General features: G+C 41.2%; 1 protein-coding gene across 25 annotated transcripts in view; it reads right to left on the bottom strand.

Moving 5' to 3' along the window:
* The window catches only part of DTNA (dystrobrevin alpha), a 303,735-nt gene that overhangs the window by 25,925 nt on the left and 252,916 nt on the right, over positions 1-24,894 (bottom strand). For all 25 annotated transcript variants that reach the window (XM_040354139.1, XM_040354136.1, XM_040354148.1 and 22 more), the window contains 4 exons: positions 22,757-22,844; positions 14,276-14,367; positions 9,037-9,150; positions 7,020-7,116 (listed from right to left, as the gene is read on the bottom strand). In XM_040354139.1, coding sequence (XP_040210073.1) covers positions 7,020-7,116; positions 9,037-9,150; positions 14,276-14,367; positions 22,757-22,844 — 391 coding nt within the window. The remainder of the gene's footprint in view (positions 1-7,019; positions 7,117-9,036; positions 9,151-14,275; positions 14,368-22,756; positions 22,845-24,894) is intronic.

Here is a 24,894-nt window from a genome sequence, read left to right as displayed (position 1 = left end):
AGGAAGAGCATTTTGCAACTAATTTGGTTAACCACATCAGCCCCAGAAGGATTTACCCCCTTAATGACCAAAGCATTTTTTGCATGGCTGTACTCAAACAAAATTTACGTCCTTTTTTTCCCCTCAAATAGAGCTTTCCTATTTGATCACTTCTGTGGTTTTTATTGTTTGCACTATAAACAAAAAAAGACCACCAATTTTAATTTGCTTTACTTTTTGCTATAATACATATTAAAAAAAATTATATAAAAAAAATGTATTCATCAGTTTAGGCTGATATGTATTCTACATATTTTTGGTAAAAAAATAAATCGCAATAAGCATATATTGATTGGTTTGCGCAAAAGTTATTGCATCTACAAACTATGGGAAAGATTTAGGGACATTTATTTTTTATTGTTTTTACTGGTAATGGCGGGACTGCGACACTGCGGCGGACAAATTTGACCCCAAATTACACTTTTTGTGGACCAATGACATTATTACATTGATCATTGCTATAAAAATGCACTGATCAATGTAAAAATTACACTCGCAGGAAAGTTAACATTGGCGGGGGGGGCGATCAATGGTTAAAGGGGTTGTAAAGGTTTGTTTTTTATTTTCTAAATAGGTTCCTTTAAGCTAGTGCATTGTTGGTTCACTTACCTTTTCCTTCCATTTCCCTTCTAAATGTTTTTTTACTTTGTCTGAATTTCTCACTTCCTGTTTCTCCTCAGTAAACTTTCCACCATCATCCAAGCGGTGGATAGTCATACTGAGGAGGAACAGGAAGTGAGAAATTCAGACAAAGAAAAAAAAAACATTTAGAAGGAAAATCAAAGGAAACGGTAAGTGAACCAACAATGCACTAGCTTAAAGGAACCTATTTAGAAAATAAAAAACAAACCTTTACAACCCCTTTAAGGGTGTGTTCCCTCAGCATGTTCCAACTATAGGGGGAATGGGCTGCCAGGAACATGACAGAGATCACTGTTCCCGATCACTGGGGAGCAGTAGATCCCTGTCATGTCACTAGGCAAAATGGGGGAAATGCCTTGTTTAAATAGACAGTTCGTTCTGCCTCGCCGTGATCACGGACCACCGGTGGACATCGAGGCGTGGGCCCTGCATTCACACTCTCCCAGGACGGGCGTCCTCTATCCTGCTCTTACGGACTGACGTACAGGTACATAAGTTTGTGCAGGAGAGCTGACCTGCTGCAGTATATCTGCGTGAGCAGGTTGGCAAGTGGTTAAATGGCAACAGGTCAGTAACGTGATTGGATACAGGCCAAGACTGGCTATATGGCACACCATTTGCCCATTGGGCCAGAGCCACATGTCCTAACAAGAACTGGCTTAATGCAAGGGTCCCCAACCCCCAGGCTGCGGAATGGTACTGGTCCATGGCCTGTTGATAACTGGCTGCACAGCGTCCATGGTCCAGATGGGCCTAACATACCAAGGTTGCTGCTCACCTCCCGCTATGTAGCCATTGCTTGTGTCTCCATTCCCATCTTGCCCGTCAATGTTGTCATGCTATCAGCAGAGCAGGGGGCAGGAGGAGCTGCAGATCTGCACAGAGAGTGGAAGTCTTTTCATATTAACAAGCAGCTGCTTGTTAATATGATCCAGATCTGCAGCGTCTCGTGCCTCCTACCCTGCTAATAGGATGACATAGTCAGGGGGACCCTGGAGAGGACACACAGGCTGAGTGCTGCCTCTGCCCTGCCAAAGGTAGGACTGTGCAGGGGTGGCAGAGAGGTAAAAGGGGGCACTGTGATTAGAGAGAACGGGGGGGGGGGGGCATGACTGCAAGGGGAACTGTGATGGGGGGGGGGCTTTGACTGATTGGTGCACTGTGATATAAAGGGGACTGCACTGTAATGGGGCACTATAATCTTTACAGTGCAGTCCCTTTTATATCAAAGTGCTCCTTTACATTACGTTACGTTACAGAGGACCGACTGAATACTCCCTCAACAACAACCCAACAAACAAAAGCTTATTTAAAAGTGAAAAACTGTGGTCAGACAAATAGAAATTTGGCATTCTTTTTGTCAATCATGGGTGCCACAACCCCTGCACTAAAGTGGAAAGGGGACTTTCCAGCTTGTCAGTGCTCAGTTCAAAGGCCTGCATCTCTGATATATGGAATGGGCAATTTGTACATCTGGAAAGACGCCATCAATGCTGAAAGATATATTCAGCTTTTAAAGCAGCATATGCTTGCATCCAGAGAACATATTTTTCAGGGAAGGCCATGCATATTTCAGTGGCACAATGCTACACCACAAACAGCATCTTTGAATACAGCACGGCTTTGTAGCAGAAGAATCCAGGTGCTTAACTAACTGGCCTTCCTGCAGTCCAGATCTTTCACCAATTGAAAATATCTGGTGCATCTTGAAAGGAAAAATTTGACAAAGAAGACACAGGACTGTTGAGCAGTTAAAATCCTATATCACAAGAAGAGGACAACATTCCTCTCCCAAAACGGCAGCAACTGGTCTTAGTTCCCAGATGTTTACAGTGTTAAAAGAAAAGGGGATACTACACCGTAGTAAACATGGCCCTGTCCCAACTTTTTTGAGATGTGTTGCTGCCAGCAATTTCAAAATCACCTCATTTTTTTTCTTTAAATGGTTCAGTTTAAACATTTGATTTGTTTTCTATTGTAAATAAAATATAGGCTTAAGAAATTTGCAAATTACTGTAGTCTGTTTTTAAGTAAAAATGGATGAGGTTTTACTAAAGTGTATGTAAACCCAAAATCTATTTTATCATATATTTGGCATCATGCAAATACAATTTTTGCAAATAATGAATCTGTTGCTAAGTTTCATACTTTTAGCTAGCTAATAAATCTAATAGACATCCAAGCTGCCAACTAAAGGAGCACAAGACAGGTTGCCAGTGTTGCTGCCAATGGTGAGGCAGCAGCTTACAGCTCTCAGACTGCAACAAGTGCTGTTACTAGCTGGATCTTCAGTTAGGAAACATTGTACAAGATTCACATAAATTGAATTGCTTTAGAAAACAGTATACAGTCAGGCATAATGCCAAACATACTAAAAGATGAACAGATTTAAAATTTTACATGCACTTAAATATTGCTTAGATCCAGCTGCCACTTCATTTGAACTTGATAATTTAAGTCCAAACACCACCTACCCATCCTGAAACTGGTCAAAATAGTGAGAATTGAGGCAAAATGTCTCACTACATTTCTGGATCTCCCCTGAGAACTCATCTTTATGAAACAATCATGTGCCTTGAAAAGTGTAAATGTATTTTATTGAGATTTTATGTGATAGACCAACATAATTGTAAAGTGGAAGGAAAATGATAAATGGTTTTCAACATTTTTACAAATATGTGAAAAGGGGGGCGTGCATTTGTATTCAGCCCCCCCCCCCTCTAGGGCTTTCACACTGGGGCGGTGCGCTAGCAGGATAGTAAAAAAAGTCCTGCTAGCAGCATCTTTGGAGCGGTGTGTATACCACTCCTGCCCATTAAAATCAATGGGCACCGCGGGCCGGCAAAGCACCGCTGCAGTGGCACTCTGCGGTGGTTTTAACCCTTTTTTGGCCGCTAGCGGGGGGGGGGGGGTAAATGCGCCCCGCCATCGGCCGAATACCCCCACAAATACGACGGTAAAGCGCTGCTAAAAATAGCTGCCCTTTACCGCCAACGCCCTAGTGTGAAAGGGGCCTTAGGGTCGTTGTCCTGCTGGAAGGCGAACCTCTGCCCCAGTCTCAAATCTTTTGCAGACTCTAAGATTGCACTGTATTTGGCTTCATCCATCTTCCCATCAACTATGACCAGCTTTCCTGTCCCTGCTGAAGAAAAGCATCCCCACAACATGATGCTGTCACCACCATGTCTGACTGTAGGGATGGTGTGTTCAGGGTGATGTGCAGTGTTCGTTTTCTGCCACACATAGCGTTTTGCCTTTAGGCGAAAAAGTTAAATTTTGGTCTCGTCTGACCAGAGCACCTTCTTCCACATGTTTGCTGTGGCTTCTCGCAAACTGGACTTTTTATGGCTTTCTTCTTGCCATTCTTCCATAAAGTCCAGATTTGTGGAGTGCATGATAGTTGTCCTGTGGACAGATACTCCCACCTGAGCTGTGGATCTCTGCAGCTCCTCCAGAGTTACCATGGTCCTCTTGGCTGCTTCTCTGATTAATGCTTTCCATGCATAGCCTGTCAGTTTAGGTCAACGGCTAAGTCTTGGCAGGTTTGCAGCTGTGCGATGATGGATTGAACAGTCCTCTGTGAGATGTTCAAAGCTTGGGATTTTTTTTTATAACCTAACCCTGCTTTAAACTTCTTCACAACTTTATCCCTGACCTGTCTGGCGTGTTCCTTGGCCTTCATGATGCGGTTTGTTCACTAGGTTCTCTAACAAACCTCTGAAGGCTTCACAGAACAGCTGTATATATTTATACAGAGATTAAATTACACACAGTTGGACTCTATTTACTAATTAGGTCATTTCTGAAGGCAATTGGTTCCACAAAATTTTAGGGGCATCAGAGTAAAGGGGGCGGAATACAAATGCACGCCACACTTCTCACATATTTATTTGTAACATTTTGAAAACCATTCATCATTTTCCTTGCACTTCGCAATTATGTGCCACTTTGTGTTGGTCCATCACATTAACACATTAAAATAATCGTTTTTGGTTGCAACATGACAAAATGTGGAAAATTTCAAGGGAAATTAATACTTTTCCAAAGCACTGTATTAGTTCAACTTGGTGCAATCCAGATACTGTGATATGAAACTCACATGGTATTGTAACTGTTACAGACAGGAAGGAAGGAATGATGTACTCTTCCATGTAATTACAGGAAAGGGATGGATGCTTAGTGTGCCATGACCTGGAGGCACAATTCAGGGACCAGGAAAATCCCTTGTCTGAATACCCACTAACAGGAATGTTAGTCGCAAGCCTGAAAAAGGTTATATATCCACTTTCTATTCCCACTTGCTACACACTAAACTGGGTAAAACACTGGCTAGTAAGACTTTAAGGCAGATCCTACTATACCTACAGAAGAATGAGACAATATATGCTTTTCTCGTATGTTGGTCTTACCATTGGTTATTCAAAAATGTATTGTATAATATAAACCAAAACGTACCTACAGTATATCCTGCTCGACTGCACAAAATGGGATGTAATGTGGACCCTCAACTGTATATAATGAACTCCAGGCAGCTATGATGTTCCTCATTTAGGGTTGTCAGATTATACATCATTGCAACTCCCCCTTCCCTGTACACCAAACATTTATTTATTTGGTATACTAGACAAAGAATATTGGCCACACTCTACAAAAATATTCTGCCATAAAAAAAAAAAAGGTTCTTTCAAAAGTAATAGCTAAGGGATAAGTCCACCTTCTCCTACCGTAGCCCAGTAGAAAAAAATGTGTTAAACATATTATCCCATATGAAAACTTTAAATACAGCAATAGAAACTGTCCCTTAAAATTCCATCCAATCTAGAAACTATGGAGTAAGTCTTCTTGCATGTTAAGTTCAGGGTGATATGAGGGACTGTCAACTTTTCTAGTTCTTTTTTAAATGAAACATATTTAAACAGAGTTAAAATTTATATATATTTCTGGCTGAAACCCAGCTAAGCTATAAACTTCTAGCAGAGTATTAAAGCCGAACTCCGGGTTTGAGTCAACTTCAAATAGCTGGTTTGGACTAAGCTGGTCCAAACAAACTATTTCCTTCACTAATAGATACAACTGCTGGGAGTGATATATACTATAAATTGTATGGAATATAAATAAATACATTCTATGATATGATGTAATGGGCCCAGGCACTGGAGAGAGTACTACAAGTCGTAAAAAGCTGTATAAAAGCTGCTGAAAGATGGCAAGTGGTTCAGATGTGAAGTTTGCAATCACAAAGCTAAACAATGCCAATTACCAACTTTGGAAGAAGTTCATGCTAGAAATGCTTCTCAGCAAGGATGACTTGTGGCAAGTGCTGAATACAGACAGGCCCACAAACAGAGAGACAGAGGCATGGGACAGAAAGGACAGACAGGCAAAAGCTAAGCATAAGCTATCTTTGAAGATAACCAAGGATATATAAAGCTTACACAATCAGAAAGGGTCAATTCTAGGACAAAAAACATAAAATGTCAAGTATCACCTACTGAGGGATAACCCAGAACAAGGTATTATTGACATTCAATGCTGCCTGTCAGAGGAGATGACTGCTGATGCACTCACAAAGGCCTCTGTCGAAGGTATATCAATTACCGTATTTATCGGCGTATAACACGCACAGGCATATAACACGCACCCTTAACTGTAAGAGGGAAGTTTCAGGAAAATAACTTTCCACAGCCCCCTGTGTATAACACGCAGGCACAGTTTACCCTCTATTTTCAGGGTAAAAAAGTGAGTGTTATACGCCAATAAATATAGTATATCCAGAAGAATTTGAATTGAATTTGACTAAGCACATGGTGTGGAGAAGGGGTGTTGGAAGTACAACAGCAAAGTTGCTTATAAACTGACAATATATATGTATTATACCGATCTATGCAGCACATGGCGCTGTAGCGTTATAGTGTAAGTATATGATATGATGTAATCAGAGGAAGTACCTTCTTTCTCTAAGTGTTTACTTGTTGTGTTCCTGTTTCTCATGCTGTTAAGACATGTTCTGCATTCCTCCATCAAAGTAAAGTTATTCTCTGTATTCAAGAAGCTTCTAGCGCATCATTTTAATACTCTGTCAACAGTGGGCACATGTATTAGTGAAGTTAACAGTTTGTTTTGGACCACCATGGTCTAAGCAAACCATATAAATTAAATCAAACCTGGAGTTAGGCTTTAAATAATTAAATAGTCATTGGCTCATTACCAATTAGAAGAGTAGGTTTACTAGTATAACATAATCAAATACTATCCTGATCTAGGCAACAGATGAAGGTGTATATAACCTCTGACAAAGTGCTGATTCTGCCAACATTAAATGCTGACACACATCTTACCTTCAGCAGTTTCATGAGGCTTTCAAGCTGTACCATCAGCTCCCTTCTGCTCTCCTGCAAGGCAGACATCCTCTGCTCGAGTTCATCTTTGCGCTGTCTGAAGGACAAGAATTAGATAAACATTCTACCTCTTCCTATAAAAGAGCAAGTAAACAGACATACAAACTAAATCATTTGCTAGACTCTTCACCATCTGACACTTTCAGATGTGTTGGATCCCCGTGTTTTCCCCACTGCAGTTCCCCCTCACTATTGTGTCTCTACAACTCCTAAAAACATACTAATTAAACAGAAAATGGAGGTGAGGGGTGGGGTAGGGTGTTACAAAACCAAAGCGGGCAGATTAAATCACCCAAAGCACCTGGAAGTATCAGATGGAGAAAATTCTATCCGCAACATTAGTAAAGACTGGAGTCAACAGAGGCGCTCATGGAATGTTTTACACATGTCAACTATACAGCTGTATTAATGTTTTCATAGATTATGGCAGTATTTATTTAAATTATAACTATAGCCAAAACTTTTTTTTTACATTTTCGATAGGGCAATGGAGGTTTATAACCCCTGTCAGATTTTTTTTTTTTGCCATCTGTGTCTTATTTTCGAGATTTCCCTTTCTGTCCCATAGCTAAACAGGGAGTGAAAGGGAAATGTAAATGGAAGGAATTCCTTGGAGACCTCCAGGTGTCCCCAAAATCAGGGCAAAATCGTGGGTGCGCGATATACGCCGATACCCGCTTCCCGCGCTGAGTTTGAACCACTGCGCCAGCATATACAGAGCGCAGTACACTCGGGTATAGTCAGGCAGGCTCGGCTCCTCTCGCGGTCACGCCCTGTACGTCCTTTATGCGAGAGGAGCCGTGCCTGCCCGACTATACCCGAGTGTACTGCGCTCGGTATATGCCGGTGCAGTGGTTCAAACTCAGCGTGGGAAGCGGGGATCGAGCGGGAAGGACACCGATGGACGACAGGCAGGACGCGATGGACGACGGGCAAGACACCGACGAGGGGCATCCAAACTAAGTATTTTTTTTTTTTACAGGAATTTTTCTTCAAGTTCGGGGGTGCGCGCTATACGCCGGGGCGCGCAATAGGCCGATAAATGCGGTACTTTAAGATACAATTACAACTTTTATTTTGCTGTCCAGTTCATTACAACACTTATGGTGCATCCTCATATGAAAATATCGAGGCCTTAAACCCAACTCTAGCCAAATATGTGTTTTTTTTTATTTAAGCTTGAGAGGGCACCAAAAAGGAGGTGAGGAGATCTGCCAATGGAAACCTGGACAGCAATAAAATCCTGACAGAGTTTTATACCCTTTCCAAGTCTACTTTAGAAAAATGTTTCATTATCTGTGCCCGGATAGAGAGATTTTTTGCTTAAATTCCTGTTTTGGGGACCACACAAGAAACAATGGCTATTTGATCAACAGCAACAGAAACAATAATAAAAAAAAAACGTTTGTGCTGAGTACTCTCTTTGAAAGAATTCAGGATGTTTATATACTGTACAGGAAAAAGTGTGTATAATTAAAACAAACCCCTCATTTTCCTAAAAAAAAAAATGTATTGCTGTCTTTGCTAGAGAAATGTCCTCTCTTCCTGCCTTGGTAACACACTGGGGTCTATTTATAAAACATTTATAGGACGAATGTCATGTTTATGCAAGCTGCATACATTTTCCTCCGTATTTTCTGAAATAGAATAATTCCTATGATCAACCGCTCCATCCAGTGGCCAAACTGCAGCATATTTTCTCATCGTTAGAAAATGATTCTATATTTTGGCCACTAGATGGAGCCATCTTAGCAATTAAAGTAATGTATTACAGAAAACACAGGGAAAATGTGTGCAGCCCGCAAATGTTTTAGAAATGAACAGCAATAAAAACCCAGCAGAGGTTCAAACACTAAAAAACACTTTTGACTTTAGTTTCTCTTTACAGTAAATTCACAAATAATTGTAATGCTAATATCTGAAACCACTGGCATAATTTGTGCTATCTGTTCATCACCTGAGCAGTCGGAGCTCCGCTAACAGAGTGGGATTCTGCTGGGCTTTTTCTGGTGTGGGCTGAGAGGCCTGTTCATGTTCAATTCGCAACCTTTGTATTTCCTGCAAGATTTCTCTTAAGACAGAGAAAAGAAACAAGAAGCAATCAGGTAAAAGTACAAAATTGGGTTATTCAAAAGGAGCATGTATGCGTGTATATACCCACTGGCCACTTTATAAGGTACACCTTGCTAGTACCGGGTTGGACCGCCTTTTGCATTCAGAACTGCCTTAATTCTTCATGGCATAGATTAACACCTTCCATACCGCGTCATTGTAAAATGACGGCGGCAGGAACCCCTCGCCGATCTGGGTGGACGTCATATGACGTCCTGTGTTCCCGGCGATCTAGGGCGCGCGCCGCCCACAGCGACGCTCGTGACCCGGCGCAGGTGCCCGCGATTGCCGCCGGGTGCCCGCGATTGTCGGTAATCACGGCAGGAGTGTGGATCTGTGTGTGTGTAAACACACAGATCCACCTCCTGTCAGCGGTGAGGAGACCAATGTGTGTTTCCAGTACAGAGGAACACACATCGGTCTCCTCCCCTTGAGAGTCCCCTCCCCCTACAGTTATAACACACCTTAGGGAACATATTAACCCCTTCAACGCCCCCTAGTGGTTAACCCCTTCCCTGCCAGTCACATTTACACAGTAATCAATGCATATTTATAGCATTAATCGCTGTATAAATGTGAATGGTCCCAAAAACGTGTCAAAAGTGTCCGATGTGTTCCTTGTTTCCCTAATAACCCAACATTTTAAAAATCCAATTGTCATTGGGACAGTAAGTGAGGTGAAATCTTCTGAACAGGGGCACAGACAGCAAAACAAATGTTACAGGGGTGATAACCCTTCCCTATGCTATCCAAAAAGCTTAAACATTTTTGGCTGGAGCAACACTTAAAGCAGGGGTTCACCCTAAAAACGATTTTCTAACATTACATCCAGCTCACTCTCTACATTCACAGTATGCCGTTTGTTTTTTTTGTTTTTTTGCTGTACATACCTCGTACAGCCATTTTCTTCCCTGGCTTCCGGGCGTTCCTATCCATCAGGTGATTGACGTGATGACAAAAACTACCTCCCGCCGTCGCATAAGGAGCATCACGAGTTGCCGAAAGCAGCCGAACGTCGGTGCGCAGGCGCCGTATAGCGCCGACTCGCCGCTCGGCTTCTTTCGGCAACTAGTGACGCTCCTTATGCGACGGGTGAGGTCGTTTTTGTCATCACGTCAATCACCTGCTGGATAGGAACGCCCACTCCCGCGGGAGTCCCGACCAGGAAGCCAGGGAAGAAAATAGCTATACGAGGTATGTACAGCAAAAAACAAACGGAATACTGTCAATGTAGAGAGTGAGCTGGATGTAAGGTTAGAAAATCGTTTTTAGGGTGAACCCCCGCTTTAAAAACTATTCCTGTTCCAACTTACAAACAGATTCAACAAACCTACAGTCCCTATCTTGTTTGTAACCAAGGGACCGCTTGTACTCACTTTTGTTGCCAGCGGTTTAGACATTAATGGCTGTGTGTTGAGTTATTTTGAGGGGACAGCGAATGTACACTGTTATACAAGCTGTACACTCACTACTTTACATTGTAGAAAAGTGTCATTTCTTCAGTGTTGTCACATGAAAAGATAGAATAGCATATTTACAAAAATGTGACGGGTGTACTCACTTTTGGGAGATTGTGTGTGTGTGTGTGTGTGTGTGTGTGTGTGTGTGTGTGTGTGTGTGTGTGTGTGTGTGTGTGTGTGTGTGTGTGTGTGTGTATATATATATATATATATATATATATATATATATATATATATATATATATATATATATATATATATATATATCACTATAGGAAAGCTGTACTGTACTGAGAGACATATGGAGGCTGCCAGTTACCAGGCTCTCATGTGGATTTATTGTTTTCAGTACTTTTTGAGTCACTCACTTAAAACAAGTACACAAAGGAAGAGTCAATACTTTGCTCTGACTTCATTAGCTGTGTGTGTGTCCTGGATTAGTGACTCAGAAAACAATGAAGCCAGAGACAATTACTACCTTCATGAGGGGTTGACCAGCAGAAGCTTTCATATCTCTCAATTCAGGTTGGATTTAGAAGTTCAGCAAAAAATAACTCTGCAAGCAGATTTAGAGTTTGTTTTTGGCTGAACTTCTACTTTAACCTCCTGCCACCAGCTGTAGGCATATATAAGGCAGCAGCATGGAGATGGGACCTATTCCGTGCTGCCACAAAATGTTGTACCTGTTTTTTGGAGGGTGCAATCACACGTCCTGAACACTGTGACCACATTGTCTCATCGATATAGCAATGATCAGACGCTGGCAGAACCGGTTCTCCATCACATAATCACTGTGATAACCAATCACAGTAATAAAATCAAATAATTCTCTTAAACAGCTGGCGGTAAGGATTAAATCAGATTCTCTATTTTATAGAATATGGCTGACCATAGACGGGTCAGTTTTGTCATTCAACCAGGGGGGTGGGGGTGGGGGTGAGGGAATCATCTCTACTGTGTCTTTGTATTCTGACAGTGGGAAGACTTCCCCACAGTCAGAAAACAAAGATCAGCACTGCAGTCTATAGCATCTACCGATCAACTTTGGCTATAGATGAATCAAAATTTGTCTAGTCCTTGCTGAACTGGCCAAATTTTGATCCACGTATGGTCAGGTTAAGTATGACACCGATTCAGTCCCCTTAGTTCAGAAATATAGTGCATTGTTGGTTCACTTACCCTTTTCTTCAATTTCCCTTCTAAATGTTTTTTTTCTTTGAATTCCTCACCTCCTGTTCTTCCTCAGAAAGCTTGTCCCCATCATCCGAGCCGTTCTGGCTGGGGGTTATTCAGCGTGCTCGCCCCCTCCCTTGGCACTACATCCCTGCGGGGAGACACTGTGAACGTTCACAGCGTCTCCCCGTAGAGATGTAGTCCCAAGGGAGGGGGCGAGCATGCCGACTAACCCCCCAGCCAGAACGACTTGGATGATGGGGTCAAGCTTACTGAAGAGGAACAGGAGGTGAGAAATTCAAAGAAAAAAAACATTTAGAAGGGAAATTGAAGAAAAAGGTAAGTGAACCAACAATGCACTAGCTTAAAGGAACCTATTTAGAAAATAAAAAACAAACCTTTACAATCCCTTTAAGTTGTAGCAATGTCCTAGCAAAAAAGGTCAAACACAACAATGTAAAAGCCACCCTCTACACCCAGGGCCCCTCTGTGGCAAACAAGTAGGTTATGGATACGATTCATAGACAAACACTGCAATGGGCTTTCCCTCTACCTCTGACCACAACAGGTTCTCCGGCCGGCAGAACCGCCACTTTTGGTTGGACCGCAAGCCACAGTCCCAACCCTGCACTCCCCCCTTACTTCTGGATAGGGGCTCACACAGCCTGGCAGCCAGATGCCCCCGGGCTAGGCCCAATCTCTGGACTACCAGCCCAGGGCAGACAACACACTTCCACCCAGACGTCAGTCCTGGTGGCACACATCATCGATCACCTGACTCTACCCGAATATATAGGTCTTCCCAGCAGGCTAAGGGATTCAAGAAAACCCCTGCCCATTGGCTGAGATATCCCATATAACTATAACTTGACCTTGAAAAGTCCTTCTCACATCTAATGCCAACAAGTTCCCAGCCACCTAGAGGCAGAAGAGAAAAAGGTACAGCAAGGCCAAACTTAGGGAAAAATCAATGAATCTCCAACAACTACAGTAGTTAGAATTTGGTGAGGGGATCCCTGACTAAACCCCAGGGCGTTTTGCAAGACAAGCAAAATGTTTTAATAAATTTTGCCTTGATATACAAGTGATGTCTTGATATAACAGTAACATCATGTCACAACTGAGTATAAAATAAAAAAAAGTAGCAATATGGTTACATTTAATGAAGATACATTTAGCAACTTATTGCTACACTTAGAGGTGCCTCTCTTCTCTTTTATACCCTGTAAAAAAATGCTTTGATATACAAGTGCTTTGGATTACAAGCATGTTTCTGGAACAAATTATGCTCGCAAACCAAGGTTTTACTACATTACATTTTATGTTGCAAAAATGTGAGTATGGCCTCATGTAAAAATAAATGATAATTAAATAAAAATGTACCATCATCCCAGTTAATTGCAAAGATGGGGGGAGTGGGGGCAATGGAATAGTTGCTGAGGCTAGACCCAAAGCAACCCACCCGATTGGATCCCGTTATCTGTGGCCTCGTAGTCCAGGCAGCGACAGGCTAGGACCCGTTCGGCAGTTCATTGGGGATCCCTATGGATGATGGTGCAGTGTTACTTATGTTCCCTGTCCATGCATTACCGTGCATTCTGTCACCGGCTGGTTACCTCCCCGGGTGACAATATACTGGTCATAACCAGCACTATTGGACCTCAAGTTCTATACTGCACTATCCCTGATCCCTCCATATCGCTGCACTTTCTACCCTGCCCACCTGCCTGCACACACCAGGATTATCTATCTTCCACCATGGCTTGGTTTCTATTGTCCACGGACTTAATTGCCGTGATGTTCACGACCATTACCCCCTTGTCCGCCGCGGGGGAATTTATTGGGTGGCCCAGCCCTGTGCCGTTTTCAATTCACTCACAGGATTGGTTTGTCCTGACGAAGCGGTGAACCTCTGCGAAACTAGTCGACTTTGACCAATCACTGAGATGTACAACTATCTGTCTTGCTTTTATGAATAAACTTGTGCTTTATACACTTTGTTTACATTGTTTTATCAGTACCGATATAGTGCCCATATCCATTCGGGTGGGTTGCTTTGGGTCTAACCTCAGCAACTATTCCATTGCCCCCACTCCCCCCATCTTCGCATTTTATGTTGCAACAAATACGATGTCAAATATAGTAATCGTAATAGTACGCTTACACATGGAATACATTTCCTTGTTCCTATTGGCTGAATAAAGCAGCGGGAAAGTGGAAGAAAGGTGACTTTGTGTAAAAGTGCATGCTTAAATCTAAGGCAAAGTTTAATGAGTGCAGCAACCTTTTATTCTTTGGACTGCTTGAAACGAATGAAATGCGGTTGGTATAGTAGTACTGTGTATTAACACAGGGATTTGTCCTACCCTTACAAATGATCTTGCAAACATTTGCAGTCAGGAAAATCTTTTAAAGATATATATATAAAATATATTTAAATATGATTCATACCTGTTCTTGTTCTCCAGCTCTGCGATAAGCTGCCTCTGCTGTTTATTTGCATCAATAGTGAAAGAGATATCTGGGCCCCTCTGTTGAGGCTGCTGTAATAAAACAGAATATTCTTATCAGAAATCTGCACAGTACCGTAAAAGACAACAGGAGACAGAAAAAAAAGACAGCATGGTCAGAAAAGATGCAAGAAAAAATTATTTATCCCCATAAAATCAGGCAGTTTTCATGTTTTCAATACACACTAGGATCAATGCTCTGTAAACCTGTAAATAATCTCTGTCACAGATAAAAGGATTGCAAATAGCTGAATTAAATTACTGCTGCCTTGCTGGAGTGTTCAAATGTCCCAAAATGAAGGTCTTAAGTAAGGAAGAAAAAGAAAAAAATGCACACATTCCCATTTTATTTCTATAATTGTATACATAATGATTTTTAGGTGTTGATGTCTGTCCCGGTTTTAGATGGCATTTAATGCCATGTGCCAGAGGTGGCATTCAGCAGCATTCATGATGGAACGTGAAGGAAAATCTAGGGGGGGACACCCATCTCCCTAACAAAGCTGGCCGATGGCTGCGCGCTACACATACAAGGCAGCGGGTTGGCTCCCGCTTCCCAACTTAGCTCCTGCCCACCTGCATAGGAAACAGAAGAGATAGTCACAGCTCCCGCCCGGCTCTATCCATACAAAGGCAGTGGTATTGGCTCCCGCAGGTCTCAGTTCCCGCTTCTGACCATAAAAAACGGCAATAAGACAAACTTAATGCATACAGTACAGGGCAGCGGAATGGCCCCCCAGAGTTCTCAATTTCCTCCCCCCTTGTAGCTCCTGCCCACCTGCATAGGAAACGGCAGGGATAGTCACAGCTCCTGCCCTGTGCATACAAGGCAGCGGGTTGGCTCCCGCAGGTCTCAGTTCCCACCCCCCCACCTTAGCTTCCGCCCACCTGCATAGAACACTGCAGGGATGGTCACATTCTCCGCCTGCCCACTTCAGCTCAGTGTGCCTGTTCACACCCTGAGGGCCATTCCACTTCCTCAGAAGCAGAATTAAAAAGGATCTGTGGTAGCTGTACAGAATAAGGGGGGGGAGAGGGAGGGTAACAATCATTTATGCTGAGATGAAAGATTTGTGCAGGAGGGGGGATGGGGGAAATTTGAGCTGTGAAGGGTAATGGGGATGTGGGGGGATTGTACTAGGAGAAAGAATGGGGGATTTGTGCTAAACAGGGGGACCCAGGGTTGTGCGAGGAGGAGAGATTTGTGCTAGGAGAGGGGATTTGGGGGGGGGATCAGACAGTTTTTTTTTTTAGGTGTTACAGGGGTCCAAATCACACAACACGAGCAACACAACACGAGCACTGTGCTGTTTTAAGGAAACAGGATCTGTTTTTTTTTCCCGTTAAAAAACGCTTCAAGGTTTTTTTTGGGGGGGGGGGGGTGAAGTTGCAAAAGTTGGGTTTACTCTTAGGCGTGAAGCTGCAGAATTGGGGCTGATCTAAGGTGTAAAAGTACAGGAATTGGGCTTGATCTGAGGTGTAATGGTGCAAAAATTGCAGCTGATATGAGGTATGAAGGTGCATGCATTGAAGCTCACATGAGAGCTTAACGTGGAGGATTTCCACTGATCTGAGGTCTGAAGGTGAAAAAAATTGGTGAGGGTAGCCTTGGCAATGCCATCTGGATCTATGTCTGTGTTCATTTCTTATTATTGAAATAGTTTACAGCATTTACTTTTTAAAAATCCCTTTTTGGAATTGAGTGTGAAATTTTAATTTATTTTTATGTATCCGACACTCAAAATCTATTTTTAAGCTTTTTGTATAGCATAAAGAAGGGTTATCACCCCTGTAACATTTGTTTTGCTGTCTGTGACAATGACAATGTTCAGAAGATTTCACCTCACTTTCTGTCCCAAATGACAATTGGATTTTAAAATATTGGGTTGTTAGGAAAACATGGACTAGTGATAAAGTATCAGTGGAGACACCTTTTTCTCATATTAACTCTTACGGGAGAGAATTTCCCTTCCTAGGAGTAGATTTCCTCTCACTTCCTGTTGTCTCCCTCCATTTGTAAGTAGGAGTCGTTTGTAAGTTGGATGTTTGTAAGTAGGGGACCGCCTGTAAACTAAATCATAAAAAGAAGTGCTCAACAAAAATTTAAAACCCATGGAATCACTGGGAAATTTACCTTTGATGGTACTCAAGACCAGATTTTGGTATAGACCATCCAAGACCAGACCATTCCTTGGTCATTTCTGGCTGCACATCATGAGAAATGCACTTCACAGATGAAATGATAAAGTTTGCAGGAAGTCTACTTCCTATTCCTTAAAAACACAGGGGATAACTAAATTTAGGTAGGCCCCTATCCCAAGCCACTAAAAGGCAGCAATTGAGAAGCAGGGCGATAAAATTATGCAGATCTGGGAGGGCCCACAGAGAGTCTACCAGAAGCCTGATGTAGTCTGGAGTACCATGGTTGCCTGGACCAGTTTGGTGTAAAGAGAATTACTGGGAAGTTCTCTATCTCGATCCTGCAAAGAACCCCTGGAAGGTATTTTAGAGGAGAAAATCTATAAATCAGGTTATACATCCAACAAAGTCATCAGGGCATCCACTATGAAGTCCAAAGGATCCCTGGATCTGGAGACAACCTTTACAGCACTGCTAGTGACTGGGGGCTATTATTGCAGTCACTGACAACAACGTTGGGGGGACATTTTTGCATCCACTGACACAAATGCTAGGGATAATTACTGCGGTCCATGACACCAATGTTGGGGGTTATTATTGTGTTTACAAACACCAATAATAGGGTTTATTATTGTGCCCACTTGCACCATCACTGGGGGTAATTGCAGTCATTGACACCAATATTGAGGGTTATTGCATCCACTAACACAAATTCTGGGGTTTAATATTGCATCCACTGACACCTATCCTTGAAGTTATATTTGCAGCCACTGAGACCAATACTAGGATCTTGTTTTTGATGGTCATTGATAACAAGGAGGACTTTAACTTTCTCTTCAGTATATAATTGTGGTATGTTGCAAGAATGCATCTGGACCAAAACCTTCAGGGATTTTGAGGTGTTGCACTTGAAATCCTCTAAGATTTTTAACTTGACCATCACTGCATTAGACTCGTTTTTGGAAATTTTTACAGCAGCTGTTTTTGGCTTCGGATGTTTTTCTCTACAGTCAATAAACTCTTCATCATGTTATCGTATGTGTCAATGCACATATAGGCTGTTATCAGCAGTTTTCGACTATTGCAAAAACGTTAAAAACTCACTGCAACGCTACTGGCATTTTTTTAACATTATTTTAACGTCCAGTGTGCATAAGACTTTAATATGGCTCCACTTCTAGATACTGTAAGCTGAAAAGGTAAGAGGTGTCCCCTAAAAAGTTCTCTTTGCAACTGTTAGGACTCTTCACACACTTTACAGTATATGTTGTGATTTGTTGTCATGATTGAGAAGATATAAATGTGATTCCGCGCTTTAGGTGAACATAAAAGATTGCAGCCCCCCAGTAATTTTCCCAAAGGAGACTAAAAAATTAAAAAAGCAAGAAACGGGTGTTGGCGCTCCCTAGTAAAAATTGTTGAAAATATAATTGAAATGTGCAAAGTGAAAATTGAATAGGTTAGTGCCACTACCTATAAAAATGGTATAGTACAGTGGTAAATGTGAATAAAAACGAAAAAATTAGAGGTGTACCCTACAAAATAAATGTATATCACAGTAGTGTATAAAAATGATACCACTAGTGGAATACCCTGTTTTGGGTGGACACTTGGTGAGTGATTCTATATATGTACTAGGGTTGGGATTTGTACTGTGTGATCACACCACTTGATCAATCCACATTTTTTTTTTTTTTTATACACTACTGTAAAATGTGGAAATCTTTAGCGCTGGTCAAAGTGAAATTAAATGAGTAAATGAGGGCGTGTATACAATACAATTGCTGCTACAATCTAGGTGAAAACGACTCACTGTGCATGGAAAAGAACAAAAGGGGGGTGATGAGCGCAAAAATAATACACTGAACAATCTAGAGAATGCTCAATAAAGTGCTTAAGTAGTAATGATGGTGATTAAATTGCTAAGGCTTAGTAGTCAACAATCAAGTGAGTGCATGAATGCTTATTGGTCAATAATCAAGTAAATACATAAATGACAAATATTTATAAAGTGCTGGTGCAATCAACAATCAGTGATCCTGGTGGATGGTGCCTGAGAAATCCAATGGAGTGCATAAATGGACAGTTCATATGATGATGCGGTTCATATGGCAGATAATAATCCAAGTGATCTTCCTGGCAATGAGCTCACAGAGCGCTTACCTTAACCAAAAGGGATTAATGCTTAGAGCAATGTGCGACTGGCCTCTCCGGATCAGCATGGCGGCTGTGTGGACATCAGCTGGGCGTTGGGCTGGGCTTCACAAAGATGGTGGCTCCCAGACGGATCCGAGCCAACAGCGAGTTAGACCAAAAAAATGAATAGAAGATCCAAATAGTGAAGTATGTTTAAAATTTAATTAAGTAAAACAAGTTTACAGAGAAAAGTAAAAAATATATAACATCCAGGGAGCTGGTATAGCTTAAACCACGGACTCGGGGACAGACAAACGTCACTTCCGGTCACGTGGGGTGTTCCTAGTTCCTGACGCGTATCATCACGTCACTTGACTTCATCAGAGGAGTGAAGTCACGTGACGTCACGATGAGCGTCATGAACTAGGAACGCCCCACGTGACCGGAAGTGACGTTTGTCCGTCCCCGAGGCTGTGGTTTAAGCTATACCAGCTCCCTGGATGTTATATATTTTTTACTTTTCTCTGTAAACTTGTTTTACTTAATTACATTTTAAACGTACTTCACTATTTGGATCTACTATTCATTTTTTTGGTCTGACTCGCTGTTGGCTCGGATCCGTCGTCTGGGAGCCACCATCTTTGTGAAGCCCAGCCCAACGCCCAGCTGATGTCCACACAGCCGCCACGCTGATCCGGAGAGGCCAGTCGCACATTGCTCTAAGCATTAATCCCTTTTGGTTAAGGTAAGCGCTCTGTGAGCTCATTGCCAGGAAGATCACTTGGATAATTATCTGCCATTTGAACCAAATCATCATTATATGAACTGTCCATTTATGCACTCCATTGGATTTCTCAGGCACCATCCACCAGGATCCCTGATTGTTGATTGCACCAGCACTTTATAGATATTTGTCATTTATGTATTTACTTGATTATTGACCAATAAGCATTCATGCACTCACTTGATTGTTGACTACTAAGCCTTAGCAATTTAATCACCATCATTACTACTTAGGGACTTTATTGAGCATTCTCTAGATTGTTCAGTGTATTAATTTTGCGTTCATCACCCCCCTTTTGTTCTTTCACTACTGTGATATACTAGGGTACAGTCCTCATTTTTAGTTGTCATGATTGCCTGTCTCAGTGTGCAGCAATGCAGGAAGAGGGGTTTCTGCCAATCCTTAAAAAATTGTCAAAAGATGCATGGAATTTCTTCCAGGGAACATCTTAGCTGAAGGTAAGATAGTTTTGCTGCTGGTGGTCAGAATGCTAAAAGTTTAACATTTCTCTTTAGAATACATTGGGCTCAATTTACAAATCTAACACACCAGGTCAAGGATAATAAGTTCCAGTATTCTGTTATTATCATTTGCTATTAACCAGGTGTCAGATTGAACACATTATTGTCATTACGATTATCAGCAATATATAGAATTCCCTCATTAGGTGACATGTGAATGAACCCCTTGCTGCAAAAATGTTTACCGACTCCCAGTTTTCACGTATATCGCTTCCAGTGTAATCAGTGCCTTACATGTGTTGGAATCCACTAAAGGGAAACTGAAAATATGTGCCGCTTTAGGGATTAATATTTTGTATTACACAAATAGTTGCTGCTCTTCTGAAATGTTTTACTGATAACAGAATGCAACAAAAGAACTCTCTCACATCTCCTATCCTCCTCTAGAATTAGACCCACCATGCTGGTCAATTGTTCCTCTGGTTTGACATCATTAGAATGACCTGCTGTTTGAAGATGTACACCACTGCAGCCAGGTTTGATGTCAGCATTCAACAAACATTTCCAAGACCTCACAGGGGGAAAAAGTCAAGCAGTTAGCAGCCAGACCAGAACCATGTATTGAAACTGTAATTACTTGGGAAATAAGGTGTATAAAACCATTTTAGTGCCGCAGATAGCTGTACAAAAGTAATACATAATACAGTGGTTAACCAATTCATGATCAAAAGCAGTGATATTTCTACACTTGGCACAATGCTACACTGACATTGCTGCTATATCACATTGCACTGCCGGTGAAGATGTTACCCTGCAACAGTTTTTGAAAAGCAGGTAACAACTGAGACTCCTTGTGAGACAGGCACTGTATTACCCCATATGAGAAGTTAACCGCTTTAGTGTAGATATTGAACGTTGGTGATTTATTTTTATTTTTTTAAACTGCACCATGGAATGAAGAATGTCCCCAGTGCTGGTGGCTGTTGTGTTAGGTTGAAATATTCCTTTATCTGCCCCTGGACACCCCCACAGCTGTGGTATTCTGGTGCTGTGAAGGTTAATAAAAGCGCTGCAGCCGAGTTGTGACAGGCACTGTTACCACATACTGCAATTCCTCAAAAAGACATAGGAGGACCATCTAATGCTCTACCTATAAAATAACGTTGATTGACCTCAAAATAATACTCACATAAATGTGTAATACGTAATATGTATTGGCACCTGTGCATTTACTCCACTGCCTGGTTTCACTGCAGTCATTTATTTCACCTGACGGCTTTGATTAAAACTCCTCTCAGTAGTGTGCTGATGTCATGGACCAACCTTGCCTGACGCATTGCGTCCCAACGGGACTTCCTCAGAAGCAGTTTGTAACACTTTAGGTGGAGTACCAGTTAAAGTGTTTTTTTTTTCTACAAATTTTGGATCACAAATGCTATAGTGACTTATTAGATGTAAAGGTTTTTAGTTGAGATACGTATTAGTAATTTGTTTGGTGCCTATACATGTACATATTCATTTAATCACTATAGGAGGTGGGGTGCTACAGTTTTTTTTATTATATAAATTAGTCTTGAAGAATAATGCAATATACTTTTTGGTGTTAGCTAGCTCTACAAACAGGTTGTTGGTGGTGTTGGTTAGCTGAGTAGGGAAATATTTTATATATTACTTCTCCAAGATGCGCTATGTGAAGGAAAGCATATATAAATGGAAGAATATCCTTTTTTATAAACAATTGTTTTGGAGGTTTGTATATGCTGGTTTAACTCTGAAGCCTCGTACACACGACCGAGGAACTTGACGGGCGAAACACATCGTTTTCCTCGTCAAGTTCGTTGTTAGGCTGTCGAGGAACTCGACAAGATAAGTTTCTCCATTCCCGTCGAGGAAATAGAGAACTTGCTCTATTTTTGGCTCGTCGAGTTTCTCGACAGTTTCCTCAACGAAAATGTACACACGACCGGTTTCCTCTGCAGAAAAATATCTCCCAGCAAGTTTCTTTCTGGTTTTTGCAGAGAAACTCGGTCGTGTGTACGAAGCCTTACTTGTGACACAAAAATAATGTTATTAGGTCCCCATCCTCTATGTTGTAACATGGAACTGTTAACTACAGAAAAAAAATAAACACTTTAATACATGACCCACCGATGAAGGAGGTAAATCTAAGTGATGTGCACACTGTTATCCCCATACATGCCATTCCACGCGCACACTACTATCCTCCTATTAGCAAACTGTTGTCCTATTAAATGCCATGTGATAGCCATGTGCATTTTTTTTGGGACTGAAAACAAAATATTCCGTTTATAAAAACGTGGCAGCCTACAGATAAGCAATATGTTTTTTTTTTGTTCAACCAGCGAGTTAAACAAAAAAAAAAGAAGAAGAAAGACTTGATTCCCCCATCTACATACTTAATGGGGCAATCTGCCTCGCTGTTCATTTGTATTTGGACAGTGGGGAGACTTCCCCACCATCAGAATACACTCTGTCCTGCAAAATAATGACTCTTGTATAGAAAAAATGCTCCTATTCAATTCCTTATACTGTAAAGGCCACCATAAATGGCTCATTTTCTCTTGAACAGTCCACTGACACCTATTGTATAATTAAAGCAACTATAGCAACTATAACACCTGCTGCCTGAATCCCATTGTACCTCTGAATAGTTTACATTTAATAGGACGTATTCAGTGTTCAGACAAAAATCTTTCACCCAGCTTAGCCGATTTTTTAATTGACTTTTGTCATGCTGGGTGGGGCTTTCAGATCCATCCATGGCTTGACTTTCACCTGGGTCAGTAGGAATCATATGAAATGCAATCAGTCTATGGGGGCCTTATGTCTTATCAGGAACATATAATATGATTTTTCCAACTCTTGATAAAACAAAACTTACTGATGAAGAGGTCTCAGCTGCCAGCCTTGCTGCATATCTGGCGATCAATCTGTGTTCTTCATCTAGGCGGCTAGGACTGTCGAGCATTCTGTGTACAGGATCACACAACAGGAACACATGGTAAAAAAATATATATATATTTTAATAATTATACGCCATATCTATATAATGCATGCTTGAAAATTATAGACTTTAACGCAAAGTAAATCGCTAGACATAAATTTTCTTCTTTTGGATAGAGGGGGGGATGGGTTACAATGGCTGTCAGCTTTGTTATTGGCATTTGTGGCACCATAAAGGAAATGTCCTTGCTTTCTTGCCCCAGTCACTGCTGGAAGTCGGGGCAAATCAGCAATAAAAACCTAAAAGACCCTAAAAAACGGCTCCTTATGGAGAGATTGGAGATATCACCCCATACGTTCTGTCTCCTTGACCATCTTTTACAAGCAGGGGAAGTGTATGAAAATGTCTTCAATTGGGATATAGAAAGCAAGAAAAATTGTAATTCTAAACCTAGCTAACTGTAAGAATTTTTTTTGGATGACATTATTTAAAGGGTAATATATTGGGAGCCTATGATGCATTTATAGTAAGGTAACTAATATCAGCTAGTCAGAATTTTTAGTTCCTGCTTATGTAGCATCTTACAAAGAAATATCGGTCAATCATTGTTAAAAGCACAGTCATATACATTATGTACAAGTCATACCAGCATACATATTATTGCATTGTGAATGTTATGTGTCATTTTAAAGACACAAAAATACAGTAGAATGGACAATAATTAACGGTGTTGAACACAATTGATCACAAAAAAAAAATCATAATGAGAAGATGTAGTCCAGGATAACAAGAAAAATCTTACAGCAAAGTTATGTGCACAAAAAGGGGTTACATAGAAATGTAAACCATAAGTATGGCGTACACAGCAGGTCCTTTTATTACTACTCAACTTTGATGTCTCATTTTATACATACACAGTAAAATACTGATTCATACTTTGTATCAAAATCCAGTTTATAATCAACTTGCATTTACTACACAGCTGCTGACAACCATCTGTCCCAATTTACCAAGGTTTCTGGAAGCACAGAAGGCTTAAGGCATACATATAAAAGGTCACTTTTGGTTTGGGGTCCTATTCATACTTGTCTATTTTGATGGAACAAAATTCTTGCATTTTGCTGCATGAAGTTCCATTTCAAGTAGCAATCCCATTTTTCCCCATGTGGTTTGTTCACATATAAGCATGGCATTTTAGGTGTACGTTTAATAAACAGTGATAAGCCGAGATCATGATGATCACGGCTTATCTCAGAGCATTGCCGGTTTAATAAACTGAGATAAGGAGCAGAGAACATATTCTCCGCTTTTCATCACAGCACATGGCTGTTTTGTCACAAACGGGCAGTGTAATAAACCGAGATCTGAAGATTTCACAGCCCTTCCACTACACACACACACGTGTATATATACACAGGATATATATATATATATATATATATATATATATATATATATATATATATATATATATATATATATATATATATAGTTATCACGCCTGAAAACATGTAATTACAGTTGTATTCAAAATTATTCAACCCCCACTGAAATTGATTGCTTTGCCCAGTTTGACACCGATTTTGATCATTCAGTCATCCTGCTTACAATTAAATCAAAGAGGCACATGTAGGTCAGACAAATATAACATAACATTTATAATGCAATAACCACAAATGTCTTTTCTGTGCTCAAATCATTATCAGTTTTATTCAACCCCCAATTGACATTCAATCTTAGTACTTAGTACAACATCCTTTTACAGTTATAACAGCTTTTAAACTTGAAGCATAGCTTGACACAAGTGTCTTGCAGCGATCTAAGGGTATCTTCGCCCATTCGTTATGGGCAAAAGCCTCCAGTTCAGTCATATTCTTAGGCTTGCGCACTGCAACTGCTTTCTTTAAGTCCCACCAGAGGTTCTCAATCGGATTTAAGTCTGGTGACTGCGATGGCCACTCCAAAATGTTCCAGCCTTTAATCTGCAACCATGCTCTAGTGGACTTGGAGGTATGCTTGGGATTATTGTCCTGTTGAAAGGTCCAACGTCTCCCAAGCCTCAGGTTTGTGACGGA

The sequence above is a fragment of the Rana temporaria genome, chromosome 5 (assembly GCF_905171775.1).
Source record: "Rana temporaria chromosome 5, aRanTem1.1, whole genome shotgun sequence".
NCBI lineage: Eukaryota > Metazoa > Chordata > Amphibia > Anura > Ranidae > Rana > Rana temporaria.
Note: the sequence above shows the minus strand (reverse complement) of the source record. Positions and strands in the feature narration are given on the sequence as shown.